Source organism: Eublepharis macularius, chromosome 5 (genome assembly GCF_028583425.1).
Source record: "Eublepharis macularius isolate TG4126 chromosome 5, MPM_Emac_v1.0, whole genome shotgun sequence".
Taxonomy (NCBI): Eukaryota; Metazoa; Chordata; class Lepidosauria; order Squamata; family Eublepharidae; genus Eublepharis; species Eublepharis macularius.
In genome coordinates this window covers 102,316,380-102,331,740 of record NC_072794.1, presented here as the reverse complement: position 1 = coordinate 102,331,740, position 15,361 = coordinate 102,316,380, and the positions used below count along the sequence as shown (strand labels likewise).

Genomic DNA, 15,361 nt, shown 5'->3' with positions numbered 1-15,361 from the left:
GCTCAGGTTGGTCAGTCATCCCCTTTAAGCAAGAGGTTTGGCATATATATTTAGTATATATGCTCATTTAATTACAACTCTCATCAAGTTGTATAAAGTGTAATGCAATAGTCGGCGCACAGCCATAGAGTTGGCCTGAAATATTCATATTTCTGAGAAACTTTCACATGCGGTCTGAAATGTGGAGTGGCTGTACAAAGATGCTAATGTATAAAGATCCAGATCTGGTGTTTCTTTTCCTAGCCTAAAAGAGGATAACATGGTGTGACTCGAACAGATACTCTAACCCCTTCTGTAGTTGATTGGACATGAGGATGTCAGTTCCTACTGATCCTTTGTCTTCTCCCTCTGACTCAGCCAAGCTACCCTATGTGCTTTCTGGGCGGTTTCTCCAGCCTTTAGAAGGCCGAGTGAATCATCATCGTTCTTCTTTTTGAAACACCTCTGGATCCTTCAGCACACAGATCTCATTTTCTCCCTTGTTATATTTCCTTTTAAAACTATTCATGTCTAAGAATAAATGAGAGGGAAAAGGTATATAATGGTGTTTCCAATACCAGGTCTCTTAAGTACAAAGAACTGAAAAGATAACCCTCTCATCTAACTAGCTCTGACACAAGCTTTGGCCATGAGACAGAGAGACAGACATAAAAAGAAGCATTGGTTGGAACACTTCTTTGACTGTTTGGAATATTTTACTGGGAAAGAAACTGAAAATCCTTGTTTTTGCAGGACTGTTGAATCCTCAGTGACTGTCACTAGAAGCTGGGATTGGCTCAAGCAATTTTCCTGTTAGAAATGTTAAACGGGGAGAATGTAAGCTGGGAGAACCTGAAACTTTGCTGTAATCCTGCTTGCTTTGTATTTGGTGTATAAAACTTGTCCAAGACATCCCAGGGTTTCGTCACGGGCTCCCTGCTGTACAAGCATCTGAAATGGTCCATCAGCAGAGATGACTCCTTGTTGTTGTATTGACCTGTTCGTTAGCTGGCATAACTGCTGTTCTCCTATAGTCACTTAAACGGTTCCTGGACTTTGTCACAGATGGATTTTATTAATCTTAGATACCTTCCTGCAGATGCTTCAGTATGCAAGTGCCAACTATTGTCTGCAGATCTTATTTTTTTAAGAGTCTACTGTGTGTGTTCCAAATGTTTCCAATGTTAATTTCCCTTCCCATAAATGATATTCATGGAATTGTTTTGAGATTTGAATCAGTGGATGTTGTGAGGAGAATTTTTTACTTCTTAACCAAACAGCCCATGGATGTGTATAACAGGAAAAAGGCAGAACCATTAGACTGGAGAAGTGATTATGTTTTTTTCCAGTACTATTACTACATCCCAGACAGTATTTAGTAACATGATCTTCTGTGCTGTACACATGCCTCATCTTGTCAAACTGTACTAGCATCCTAATAAAGAGACCTGGGAGCTGAGATTTCGTTTTGTGTGTTCCTTCTGTTGCCTTTTCTTTTATTCTTTGTTGCAAACATTTTTGTATGAAGATCATTTGTATGAAGATCCATTCCTTGCCACTTGAATTTGACCTATTTCCTTATGTCCTTCTCTCCCCACAATGGGCTTAACTATTTGAGAGAAGTGTGAAACCCAAACTCAAGTTATAGAAAAATGTAAGCATTTCTTCTGGTATCACTTCTAACTGTTTTAATTATACTGTTATTTGTTTTATCATTGCTTGCCATGAGCCTCCTCGTTCCGGGGTAAACATGTAACCCTACTCCCCAAAATTAAAAATAAAAACTTAGAAACTGAAATGTTTATTTTAAAAATGCTTTAAAAACGTTTACCTTCACTGCCTGTCATTTATTTTATTTTATGTTTATTTTGCAGACGTGCTCTTTTGGAACACTCAAATATTGGGTTACATTTGAGGTTCCATCATCTGGCATCAAAAACCAACCAAGCTGAACTGCCACCTGCATGTTTTGGCAGTGGCACATCATCACTCTAGCAGTTTATTCCTCCCAAAGCTACGATGTCTGATGTTTGCAAAGCCAGGAGGTCCTTTTATATAGCAACCTGAATACAGCTCACACAACTTGTAATGTGACATGACTGCTTGTTTGTGTTCTAAATGCAGAGTCTCTCTCAGCAGGTTGGTTGCATCATAGCCGGAGCCTATTCAAACAAAAGGGACTGACCACTGGGGGACATTGGTTTTAGATGGTCCCCACTGCTCCACCATTTTAAGTGAGCTGAAGTTGCAGATTTGGATAGCAGATTCCATAAGAGGCATTATTTTCCTGCATCTAGCCCCTTTTTCTAGCAGTTAAAAATGTACAAACAAATGGGGGAGGAGAGCCTTTTGGGCTATTTTGATCCAGCTGTTAAAATGTTTTGGGCCGGCGCTGCTCCCCCACACAAGTGGTGCATGAGTTTGAATCTAAGTTAAGAGAACCGAGGGGAGAAGGGCCAAGGGAGGGGGCTAGCCATGGGTGACTGCAAACCAAGGAGCTCCAGGTTCCACTGTAACGTAAGAGGTACTGTCTGTGTCATGCTTTGACTGGGAAAAGTTTGGTTTTAGTTTGTGCCTTTTCTGCACACCCTAAGCAGGAACTTGAAATGCTGCAGATGGAATCAGAAAAGAGCTCTCCCTCACTCCTGAAGCTCCACTTTTGACAATAACAGTAGTGGGATCAGTCCTTGGTATATTCTTCCTACCCCCTTCTAAGGCCATAAGTCTTGGAAAGCTGCCCAGTTTGTCTGGTTACTGGCACTAGCCTTGCTCTTCTGAAGCCAAGGTCCTCAGTGAAATTGGAAAGAAAAACAGCATCAGTTCCTGAGCTGTCCATGCTTTCTGGCTTATGGCCAAGCATCAATTACAGATAAAACCTCTCTGGAAGACATAGAGAGAGACTGTATAGTTCTCACTGTGATGGGGTGGGGGAAGTCATTTACAAGTCCGATTGGCCTGAAAGCTCCTCTGCTGGGTCCCTAATGACATTGACAGCATTGCTGGAGCACCAAGAATATTATACAGCAGGGTCTGTTTACCAAATTGCTGCTGATCACTATGAGCAGTTGCAACTGCCTGTGTTTGAGAACAAAAAATTGAAGTCACTCTTCACTGGGTTCCTGTTTCCCCAGTAAGGCTGTGATTGTGGTAACTGTGGCACTGATTTAATGGCAGGTAAGTCATTGCTTTTCTGCCTGACATGTAGTTGTGAAACTAATATTACTGGGCAGTCCAGATGGGTGAATACTGATAGAGACATCAGAAACAAGTGAGTGACAGTTTAAAAGAAGAAATATGTTGGGCTAGATTGTGCCAGAAGCCACACCTTCTGCCTTGGAAGCCTGCTTCCCCTACCACCAGATTTGTTTATTTATTAACATAGCTGTATTCTGCCTTTCCCTCAGAAAAGGTCTAAGGTTGTTCTGGCTGTAATGTCTCAGTAGTCAGACATTCAGCACATGCGTAGTCCCATTTCTTTCTCCAGCCACTGTGCTAGCTAATGCACGTGGGATACTTGGAATCTGGTACCCAACTCCAGGTTCTAATACAGTGGGGGGGGGGAGGCAATTCACACTGGAATGTCAAGAGATGGGACCTGCTTGCTCCAGGGTAGTGGCCACCACAGTACAACTATAGAAGCAATTCTGTGCATGCAGGATTGGTAAATTAATCCTACCAAACAAATGGGAATGATTTCCATGTATATATGCAGGAGACTGGGGTGCAAATTATTGGACCGTGCAATGGAATAGTGACTGGCTAGCCTGAATGTATAAAGCCTCCTCTTCCCTACACACAGTGTTTTTGCAACAGACTCCTTAGTGGTACTACCATTCTTCCTGCTTCTAATGCCCTATATTGTTTCTTTTTTGAACTTCTTGCTGATTTTCCTGAGCCTTGCTCTCTTTGCCTGCCCCACCCTGGAATTTCTTCTTTACCCTTCACTTATCAAGACTTCTTTTAAGTTGTCTATTGGACATCCCCCATGCAGGAACTAATGTCCATGGACCTTACCAGATCTTGAATTTTAGACCTCCATATATCTAACTACCCATATCATGGAAGATATGCTCCCATCACCTCTTTGCTGATTAAGATCAAGTGTAGTGTGTTTGCTGTCTTGCTATGTCCCACAGATACTCTCTGGCAGAAATGTTCATTGATGATGCAAAAGAACCAAAAACTTACCAGGTCTGTCTGATTATTCAGCTCTGTCTGATCCAGGAGGATCATCAGTGCTTCAGTCCATATTTGCAAACTGGCTATTATGGAGCTGTCCTTAGAGACTTTCTTACCTTCCCTACCCTGTTGAATTTGATGACACACTGGCAGAAAACCCTTTCTTTGCTTCCTTTATGCATTTAAATTTCCTCCCTTCTACTAGCAAATTTTAATGCTTCAGTTAAACCCCCAACCCATAAGCCTTCTGGTTTGGAGGAGTTTAAACTGCAAAATTGTCATTTACATAGGCAGGACAAGGATTTGGGTGGGATGCTAACCAAAAGTTAGTTTGGTACAACTGAGAGACTGGGATTAATGGGCAAGTGAGTATATTTGGGGAAATAGCATTTGAGTGTTTGGAGGGCCACTGTAGGGTCAGGTCCCCTTACCCTCCCGGCAGAAGGCAGGGATCCAGTACTTAACTTGTGCATTCAGCATGTCCATTTTCATGCATGCATCTTCAGAGTGACATTGTTGCCCCCCCCCCCCAGGGAGCATGTGTGCCACATGTGTTCCCAGTGTGCCTGCCGGTGGCGGGCAACCTCTGGGAGCTTGCCACCTCCTACCAATCACTTGTGGATTGGCAGGTGCCTGGGAACCCTAAGGGCCAGTGTTGTATGTGTGGGGCTTTGGGAGGGTATATGTTCACATGAAACTGGAGCACAGTGATGACACCAGAAGATTCTGATGTGCTATGTTAAATGGTTCACTTGTTGGAATGCTTGGACAAAGGATTCATTGTGAGCTGTTCCTAGATATGTATTCTGTGTACCTGATCTGAAATTTGGCATGGACTCTGGCATTCCAAGCATGTCAACTTTTATGCTGGAGAAGGAAGAGAGACAGACTGAAAGTTCAATAACTTTGCTCCAAATAAACTTGGTGTTTGTGGAAAATAAGACTAGAGGTACATGTGTACTACTCTGTTAAATGTGGGAAGCCATCCCCCCTGTCTCTTACACACACATGTGTGTGCAAGAGAGAGAGAGAGAATGGCATCTGATCTGCTTGCTCAGGAGTATATGCAAATGGAACAATCAGACGGAAAGGCCTAGTTGTGGTAATTTCATGTCTCGCCCTACCTGCTTCCTACAAAAAATGCACAGTACAGGTAGAAATCGTATACAGTTTCTGTAAAGCTCTCTTTTAAATCATCTTAATTTTTTCTTGTATAACATGACAATATCCTATATCTCTGGGGCTGGCTTGGAGAAAAAGTGTGGCTTGACCATACTTGAACTGTGCATGCTGGAGAACACTTGGATTGGATGTTCCTGATTGGCAGCTGTTATGCAGAATAAGGCAGTAAACAGGTGGCGGAATTCTGAGGTGCCATTTCTGGCATTGTGGGGGTAGGCCATATTATTCCTTGCATAAACTCTTGCATGTAGAAAATGATCAATATCACAGTGGGGTTCAATGGCACCTCAGGGGGCAGAGCACCCATCACATAGAGATCCTCCTTTTGCCCACTCTCATGATCAGCTTCCACAAGCCCTTTATTTTATTCCCTTTCACACACAGCTAAAGAGTGCTGTTTGTTTAAGCTGAGGTTTGGAGCCTGCTTGGTGTTGCTCTCTGCTGCCTGGTCCTCTCTGTCTCCAATCCAAGTCCCTTCTTTGAGAGCTACCTTCGCTCTTCCCTTGAGCCAGCTGCCTGCAAGAAAGCTTTCCTTTGCCCCACCCCTGGCAGCCTTCTTTCCTTGCAGTCTGTATGTTTGGGTGGTGCATGTCAGGTGATACCGGGAGTGCATCTGTACCCTCCAGGACAGCACCGGCCATGACTGTTTCCACCTGGACAGGTCAGCCATCCAGGACCTCTGTGAGCAGCTCAGTTTGGCACTCCCAGTCCCCAAGGCCATTCCTGTCAAATAGAAGGTATTGCTCTTCCTCTGATTCCTGGTCTCCAGCTCATTCCAAGGTGTGGTGGTCAAGGTCCTGGAGGTCTCCCAATCCTCTGCGAGCCACTGTCTACTGCTTCCTGAATGCCATGCTGGGCCACCTCCGGGATCACATGAGCTTCCCCCCAAAAGTAGACTGAGCTAGCCCTATCTGGGCTAGGTTCACCTCCCTCACAGGGTTCCTGAATGTCATGGGCATGATGGACTGCATGCACATTGCCCCCTACACCCCTTGGGAGGAGCTCCCGGTCTACTGGAACCACCTCCACTTCCACAGCATCAATTCCCAGGCTGCGTGCAACCCCCAGGGCAACTTTGCAACCTGGCAGCAACATCAACTGTCCCCCAGCATAGGGTCTGGGAAAGGAGTCCTGGGATGGCACCCCGGCCTCACCCGAGCCAGCGGAGGAGCACAGTGACAGGGTACTGTGGTGCATGAGGGGGTTCGTGAGTGCTTTTGGTGCAGTGGCCACTGAATGGTGAATAGTACCTGGGAGATCCCTGGGGCTGCTGCTCACCTGGCAGCCCAGGACTGGGGACTAGACATGGGCACAAACCAAAAAAATTTAACGAATCCGCGGTTCGTGTTTCAGTGCCACCACTGATCCCGAGGTCGTGAACTGCAACAAACATTTTCCGTTACCGAACCAGTTTGTGGTTCGTGGGGCTCAGAACGGCCCCCGTTGCACTTAGAGAGCCCATATTCCTGGGGAGTGTTTTGCAGGCTCTCCTACAGCCATCACCCAAGTTTGGACAAGATTGCAAAAGGGAACTTGGAGTTATACCCTCTCCAGTCCAAGGCCCCCAGGAAACTCCCACTTGATACAATTAGAGCCACCGGTTGACATTGGCCCAGTGTACAGAAGGTGGGTGGTGACAGTGGCTGCCAGGCCTGGCGGGCACGGGGAGGTGGCAATGAGCCACCTCCCCTTTAGGGGGCAGGCAGTCTGGCTGCTTGCTGGCACCACCCCCCATGTGCCTGCCCACCAAGCCAAAGAGTAGCGTGCTGGTATTCCCGGCGCAGGCCGGAAGGTGGGTACTGCCGGCAGCTGCCAGGCCTGGCGGGCACGAGGAGATGGCAACGAGCCACCTCCCCTTTAGGGGGCAGGCAGTCTGGCTGCTAGCCGGTGGCACCTCCCATGTGCCTGCCCACCAGGCCAAAGAGGAGCATGCTGGTATTCCCAGCGCAGGCCGGAAGGTGGGTGATGATGGCGGCTGCTGGTCCTGGTGGGCATGGGGAGGCGGCTGCCGGGTCTGGCGGGCACAGGGAGGTGGCGATGAGCCACCTCCTCTTTAGAGGGCAGGGGGTCTGGCAGCTTGCCGGCGGCACCCCTATGTGCTCGCTCACCAGGCCAAAGAGGAGCATGCTGGGATTTCCGGCACAGGCCGGAAGGTGGGTACTGCCAGTGGCCCCCATGCCTGGCGGGCACAGGGAGGTGGCGATGAGCCACTCCTCTTTAGAGGGCAGGGTGTCTGGCCGCTTGCCCGCAGCACCCCCCCATGTGCCCTCCCACCAGGCCAAAGAGGAGCACACTGGTATTCCCGGCATGGGAGGGAAAGCACATGTCAATCAGACATGGGCCTGATCCCCCAGCAACTGCGGGTCCTCACCCGAGGGTCCCACTGAGGAACAGTGTGGCAGCAGCCAACAGTACCCACCTTCCTGCCTTGCGGGAAAGGATGGGAGGGAGAGAACATGTCATGTGGGGGGGGGGGTAAGTAGGAAGATCCCCCTGCAACTGCCTGGCCTCACAGGAGCGCGTGTTTATTCCCGGCGAGGGCCGGAGGGCGGGTGATGTCCCCTCTCTTTCTATTTCTGTCTCTATTTTTTTCTACATACAATTCTCCCAATATATACCATTCTTTCACTGTTAACAGACATTCTCTAAGGTGTGCACATACATTCGAGGGTATTGTTCATTCTACTGATACATTCTGTAACGTTTGTATCTTTCTCTGTTTTTGATTTTCAATCCTTTTATCCATGGACGGGTTGTGTTTGCATGTCATTTGTAGGGGAAATGGCAAGATCCCCCAGAAATTGCAGGGCCTCACCTGAGGGTCCCGCTGAGGATTTCTCTGGCGGCAGCCAGCACCACCCACCTTCCTGCCTTGACAGAAAGGATGGGAGTTGCGGGACACATTCCCACCCAGCTGAAAGGGGTCCCATCAGTCCCATTGACAGGGGAGTCACCACACTGTGCAACCAACTGTATCTGTATATGATACAATCGGCTGCGCGATCGCAGCTGAGCTGCCCCTCATGACCAAAAAGGGAACAGCAGCAGGATAGTCCCTCGTGAAGTGGGGGCTGACATGACCCCCACCGTCCTGCCTTTGCGGAAAGTAGGGGATGGACAGGACAGGAGACATTGCTTGGACGGGTCAGAGTGGTTCCTGAGAGGGGGAAACAGAAACAGGACAGCAGTGGCAGCAGCTGACATCAGCCACCTTCCTGCCTTTGCGGGAAGGACATGAGTCGAGGGACCCATTCCCCCCTGCTCAGAGGGCTCAGCATTTGCGATGGATAGGGGCACCGTGCAGCTCAACTATATGTGAAACAGCTCCTGAGCTGTTGCACAAGTGCCCAAAGGAGGCTGCCTCCAGCATCACCCACTTTCCTGCCTTCACAGAAAGGAGGTGTCACGATGATCTGGCTGTGCGAGGAAGGCCTATCAAGGTCTCAGAAGACTGTTAGCAGTGAGACTGGACCTGGCTAAACCTGACCCAAACGTGCCAGCCCTCATTCGAGATTCTCACAGGACTCAATGGGCAAGGGTGCGTGGTGACAGCATGGAGAACCAAGGGGCGAAATGGTTTAGTAGCCTGCGGAAGCCCATGCACTCCACGATGGATGGGGCAAGCCATGTAGGGCAATCGTCTCTGCCAAGACACGAAGGCCCGCCTCCTGAGCCATCAGCCTCAAGGTTCTAAGTGGCACTGTCCCAGACCCCAAGGGGACAACCTCCACGAGTGTGGCCTGCTGGAGCACTCTGCTCCCACCAATGTCACCCTCAGGGCAAACTGACCCTCCCACTGACCCCCGCTCAGAAGAGCTGGTTGCCCCCTTTCTCCCCCCAATAGATGTTTCACTGGGTGAGGAGGGAGACAGGCTCAGGTGGTGCTTCTTCAGGTGCCGAGTCAGGGCCATCAAAGACAGGTGCTTCGGGTTTTTGCCCCTGCGCACCAGGACATCACAGGCATGAAACCGCACCACACGGGGCTCATTAGGAAGGGCCCAAAAATGCCTCCATACGGAGGCATTGAAATGTGGACCACTAACTGTCCCAGGGGAAGGAGGATGAACGGTTACAGGCTGCGCTGCAGAGCTGGCCATGGATGACGGGGTGAGGGGTAGACTGCAGGCGGGGACACCACTGAGAGTTTGGGATGGGGACGGGAGGGATATTTCATAACACACAAACCATTCCTCCAGGGATCCATCGCCCACCCCCTCCTCAAAATGTTGAGAGAGATTCTCTCCCCCCTGCAGAAAGACCTCTTTGGCCTCCTCCACAGCCCCCACAGGTGAATTGGGGGGAGCGGGAGGACTCTCTACTGCCCCCAAGCCACACCCAATACTGCTTTCCACAAGTAAACCAGGAGGACTGCCATCGCACTATACCCCACAACCACCCTTGGTGGCCAACACAACAGGAAGACTCATTGTGCCACCGAACTAGAATTAAGGAGGACAGGAAAGGAGATGACTCTGTGTGCCCTCCACTGCAGTGCTCACTGAACTTGGCCCCAGGGCCTGGCAGCAGCACTGGAACCAGAGGGAAGGAGGGACTAGAGCCCTAGCCCACCACTCCCAGATGCCTGACCAGATCAGGCACTAGTAATAATACTGTGAGACCCTCAGCCGAGGTGCCCACTGAGCTTGGCCCCAGGGCCTGGCAGCAGCCCTGGAACCAGAGGAGATAGATGCCTATCCCACAAATCCAAGCTCAATTATACTCTCTCTGTCTCTCTCCCCAAAGGCTAGCAAGTAGCAAGCAACAGCTCTGTCACACTCCACTGCTAGCTGAAAGTGAAACCCAGCCTGGGAGCCCAGTGCTTTTTATAAGCGGAGGTCCCATAGAGCAACACAGGAGGTCTGTGGTTGGCCGTAAGAGCTGCCTATCAGGGTTTGTGGGGATAAGATTGGAGTGCCCGTGGCTATAGAACGCCCCCTCCCCCTCCCTCCCTCGGGTGTCTTCTCCCAACTTGTAACCGCTTTGCAGCTCCATGGTTGGAAGGAAGACCTGCCAATCAAGGTAAGCTGGGCTTCCATTTGGATTTCTAGGGCAACAGAAGGAGCACAGACAGAGTTCAGGCATTCCCCCAGCTCTGTTTCCAGGGGAATTGATTGATGGCGCCTGACTGTCTGGCTTCCCAAACCGCAGCCAAACACACCGAACCAGGCTTCTTCCGAACGCTGGTTCATTGGCCGTGGACAATCACAAACTGCCGGATCATGATCATGCAATTGCCAATTTCGTGGGTTTTTGAAGTTCCTAATGCGGTTCGTGCCCATGTCTATTGGGGACCATTCCTGGGGCTGTACTGAGGGGTACCCATGGGGGGAGGGGTGACCAGGGGACTAACAGGCAGGGAAGAAGCAGTTGCTTAACACTGACTTTATTGATTTGCCAAGAGTGAAGATGGTAAGCTTCCAAGGTGCCACTGGACACCTGCTCCTTTTGGCAGCAGAGCCACATGAAGGCACGGGGGCTACTGGAGCCTCATCCCAGCCCACAGGCAGAGACTATTCCCTCGGAAGTGTGAAAGTGCAGCCCTGTAGGGAAGTGGCTACTGTCATGCAGAGGCAAACAGACAGGGAGGAGTTTATTGAACTGCCAAAAGTTAAAGAGGATGTCTGGATCCATGTTGCCAACTTCTCTTGCCTGAGAAGGGAGCTGGGTCTGTCAGCACAGCAGCCGGGGCTAGGAGGGAGATTCCTTGTGCTGCCCTCTCAGAAGCCAGGTTGACTAGTGGGCTGCCTGGGGAACCACTCTTGGGCTGGCTTGGATGGCAATTGAGAAGGATTACTGGGGGCTGTAACAGTCTCCATGGGGAACTGGGGGCTGTTCCTCAGTCTCCATGACAAGTTGTGATTGGCCTGAAGGGAAAACAGACTCATCTGTGGTGAGGGGCCTGGCCTTATGTAGGCCATGGCCAGGTCTGCCTTGGCTGGGAGGGTGTCCACGGCTGGGCTCCGCCATCACAGGTGCTGCTGGCAACCAGACCAGGGATGCCCCTCTTGAGGGGAAGTGCTTGCCATCCACACCTGGCAGCTTGAAGTTCTGATCCTGTGAGGGAGACAGTTATGGGGTTGTGTGACCACCATTGCATGGAAGTTATGGGAGCAAGCACCCAGTCACCCCAACCCACAACCACACTCTCTCCTCTGGCCAAGGAGAGAGCCCAGCTGAGGGAGTCTGGATGGAGATCCGACATGGGCTGCTGGAAGCCCTCCCACACACACAGCTGTGTTGGCATGGGTCCCTGGGCAACTGCAACTGTGGCAGGCATGGGCCTTGCCAGCTCGCGGGCAGGGGCTGTGCCCCCATGGTGAAACTCAGCCACAGTGGCCAGTGTTTGGGGGGCATGGGTGAGGGCAGGGGGGCCCAATGTGAACGACCATGTCAGGGCAGCCACCTCCCAAGCTCCTTCTTACCTGTTGGTGCACCCCCCACCTCTCCTCGAGTCAGGACCCAGGAGATGGGAAGCCTGCAAGGGAACTCAGGTATTAATTGTTAGTCAGACATTCAGGACATAGCTCTCCTCCCATATGTGAATGCAAAGCACTCCCCAAATTTTGTGATGTTCCCCCTGTGCACTCTTGCCCTGCCACTGTGAGCACCCTCTCCTACCTGGCACTCTAAGTCCCCACAGCAGGGGGCTCTGCAGCAGTGCCTCTGGTCGCCTCCCCATTTGCCTGGGGTCATGGGTGCCCTCACTGGAGGTTATGTAGGGTGTGCAAGGAGCTGATTGGGTGTGGGGAGGAGGGCTCGGTCACTGTGGGGGCATGAATGGATTGATCCCCATGGTAATCGGCATCCGTTTACCAATTTCCCACCCATACTTGGGCAGGGTGTCCAACTATCCCCGTACAATGGGAGCCTATGGACTATGCTTTTGTTTTTCGCGGTGTAACTTTCTACTGTGATAGGGGGTGTTCCTGGGCCTGAAGCAGTTTAAGGCATCGACTAACTTTCACCCCGCCTCCAGACCTGCCCCCCTGACTGACAGCACAGGGACTTACACTGCAGTTATGCCTGCGCCCAGCCACCAGCAGAGGGCCATAGCAGAGTGGTACCATGCTGCCACACCGACGTAAGGGGGGGGGGAGGTTAAACTGGTGTAAGTCTGGGATATGCCAACGTGGCTCTTAGTTGGCTCCCTGTGTGCTTTTGGCTTTCTCTTTCAAGATTGCGCTGTAAGTCTTCATCCCCTTCCAATATGAAGATATGCCTTTCCCCTTTAAAAAAATGCCAGTGGCATGGGAGAAGGAATGGCTGTTGTGGGGGGGGGGGGATCAGAGTCAGGAAAATGGCTGCCATCTGGACTGGAAAATCCAAACGTTTGCATCCACACAACATGCAGCTAAGTTTTACTGCAATCTTTCCCAAACATTGGATCACTGCGGGTTCAAGAAAGATGGGAGAAAAGGTGGGGGAACCCAAGAGGTACATAAATGTACTGCAATGCAGTGGGGAAGGAGGAAAATAACCCATTTTCTAACAGTATTGAACCAGGGCAGATCTCATGTGAAAATGCCTGAATATTCTAATTGAATATTCTTGAATTGTACAGGTTTGGTATCAACTGTATATGTTTGTTGTTATACCAAGTAGTCATCACGTGTAAGGCTTTAGCTAACAGTCTTTTTATCTGTTCCTTTGAGGGGCTGGGGATGGTGGTGAGGAGGGATTAGAAAGTGAATCTTTTTCTGTTAAGAAGTAAGCATGGTTTTCCTTGAACTTTCCATTCAGCATGTGTCTCAAAGCCCCTGGAAGAAAGGCCTTTTCCTGATTGGAATTGCTTAACTCATTGTCTCATGGAATAAATCTATCCCAGACAATAAGAGGGGGGTGAATAAAGATTTACTAAAGTGGACAAAAGTCTTGATTCAGTTCCTAGGAAAGGAAGGGGGTAAGTGAACCAAGCAAAAATAGGATTAATAGCTTTTGAGAATGTTTGAATTTTACAGAGTGCATTTGAAGATGGAAAGGGGGAAAAACAGGTGAAAAGACCTGAAAACCTAAAAGGCAGAAAGAACCAGCAGATGAAAAGAGATAAAAAGCAGGACAGGCAGTAAAAGAAAATGAAAGGGAGAAGCAAGAATAAAGGACAGAAAGAATGCTCAAATCCCAAACTAGAACCTTCAATCAGAGCATGCCTGGTTTGGAACTTGTGAGCTGTTATTGAATATAATAGAAGCAATTTAATAAATACAAGTACTATTAAATTGGATTCATGAGGCAAAAAACCAGCCCAAATTGTGGACTAGGGATCCAACCAAACAGATGTCAAGTTTGTTTTCCCATTCTCAACAGAGCACAGCTCAGTTGTTTTTCCAGTCCAGAACTAAAACATCAGAACTGAACACAGATGCTGTGGTCTGATCACAAAAGTGTAGCAGAGAAACTGAAATTGTTGCCAAACAGCTTAATCCTTTCTTCGATTACTGGTGTATGTGAAAAGCTTACAGTTTCATTTTCAGTCTTTTTTAACATGCTTAAAAATGAAGATGATTATGAAGCATTAACCAAGTCAAGCGCCAGGAGTTTCTTGGACAAACATGTCCATGTGGAATGCCAGTAGTGATCGATGCATGCTCCTCTTGTAATTTTCAGTTGCCAATTGCAAGGAACACTGCAGTTTTGGGAACTTTTCTTAGGAAACTTACAAATCTTTCATGACAAGAGCTATCTACAGCTGCTTGTATAGATCTTTGGCACAATTGGGAAGAGCTCACTGTAATCAATTCAGCTCCCTTAACATGGAGTATGCTTGTGAAGAAGGAAGTGCGGCTGGGATTTTTCATAAAGGAATCCAATCTAGACCTTTTCCCCCATTCCCCTTTTGCTTGTTTGTTTGTTTGTGGATGAACCTTTCTCCATAATTCCTACTACATATTATTTTTCTTATAAGTTTAATTGTTTTTTTACCTGTCATTAGGCTTTATTCTGGTGACAACTATTTTAAAATATAATTGTAATGTAAGGAGTGTATGACCCAAGCACAGTTAGGTTGTTGTGTAACATAATGCAATTATTTAAATACTAGAAAGAAAGCCTGTTGTGGGGAAAAATACAATGGGCTCTAGAAAGGAGAGAGTGGGCAGCAGGCATTCCCTCCTCCTCTGTCGCTGATCCCAGCCAGTGAAGGAGGGGGGTGGACATTGCCACCTGCTCCACTCCTGATCCCAGCCGGGTGAAGGGGAAACGGGCATTGCCTTCTGCTCTGCACCTGATTACAGCTGGGTGAAGGGGGGCAGGCACTGCTGCCTGCTCCAAGCCTGATTCTAGCTAGGTGAAGGGGGTGGTGGGCATTGCCACCTGTTCTCTGCTGGGTGAAGGTAGGAGCAAGCACTACCTCCTGATCCTCGCCTGACCCCGACAGGCGAAGGCAGGTTGTGGGCTTTGCTACGTGCTCTGCTCCTGATCCCAACTGGGTGAAGGGGGTGCCAGCATTGCCACCTTCTCTGCTCCTGATTCTGGCAGGTTGAAAGAGGGCGGAGATTGCTGCCTGCTTGGCACCTGATTCTGAAAGGGTGAAGATGGGGTGGACATTGCTGCCTCCTCAATGCCTTATTCCAGTAGGTTGAAGGGGGCGGGTATTGTCACTTGCTCCACTTCTTGTCCTGGCTGAGTGAAGGGAAGAAGGGAATTGCCTCCTGCTCTGTGCCTGATCCCACCCAGGTGAATGGGGTGGGCATTGCCATCTGCTCTGCTCCTGAACCCACATGGGTGAAGGGGGGTGGGCATTGCCACCTGCTCTGCTCCTAATACTAGCTGGGTTAAGGTGGGGGTGAGCCTTTCAACCTGCTCGGATCCTAATACCAGCTGGCTGAAGGGGGGTGGGCATTGCCACCTTCTTCACTCCTAATACCAGCTGGGTTAAGGTGGGGGGTAGACATTGCCACCTGTTCTGCTCCAAATACCAGCTGAGTTAAGACGAGGGGTAAACATTGCCACTTCCTCCATTCCTAATACTTTAAGCTGGGTTAAGGCAGGGGTGGGCATTGCCACCTGCTCTGCTCCTGATCCC

At 49.4% G+C, this 15,361-nt stretch overlaps 1 protein-coding gene across 3 annotated transcripts in view; it reads left to right on the top strand.

Annotated features, from left to right (window-relative positions):
• Positions 1–1,967, top strand: part of KCNC4 (potassium voltage-gated channel subfamily C member 4) — a 38,246-nt gene extending 36,279 nt beyond the window's left edge. Inside the window, exon 4 of one of the 3 annotated variants that reach the window (XM_054980821.1) lies at positions 1,854–1,967. In XM_054980821.1, coding sequence (XP_054836796.1) covers positions 1,854–1,894 — 41 coding nt within the window. In that variant the 3' untranslated portion in view covers positions 1,895–1,967. Of the gene's footprint in view, positions 1–357; positions 1,439–1,853 lie in introns of those variants that run through there. The other 2 variants (XM_054980824.1, XM_054980825.1) reach the window with 2 other exon arrangements.
• Positions 1,968–15,361: the final 13,394 nt, after the last annotated feature.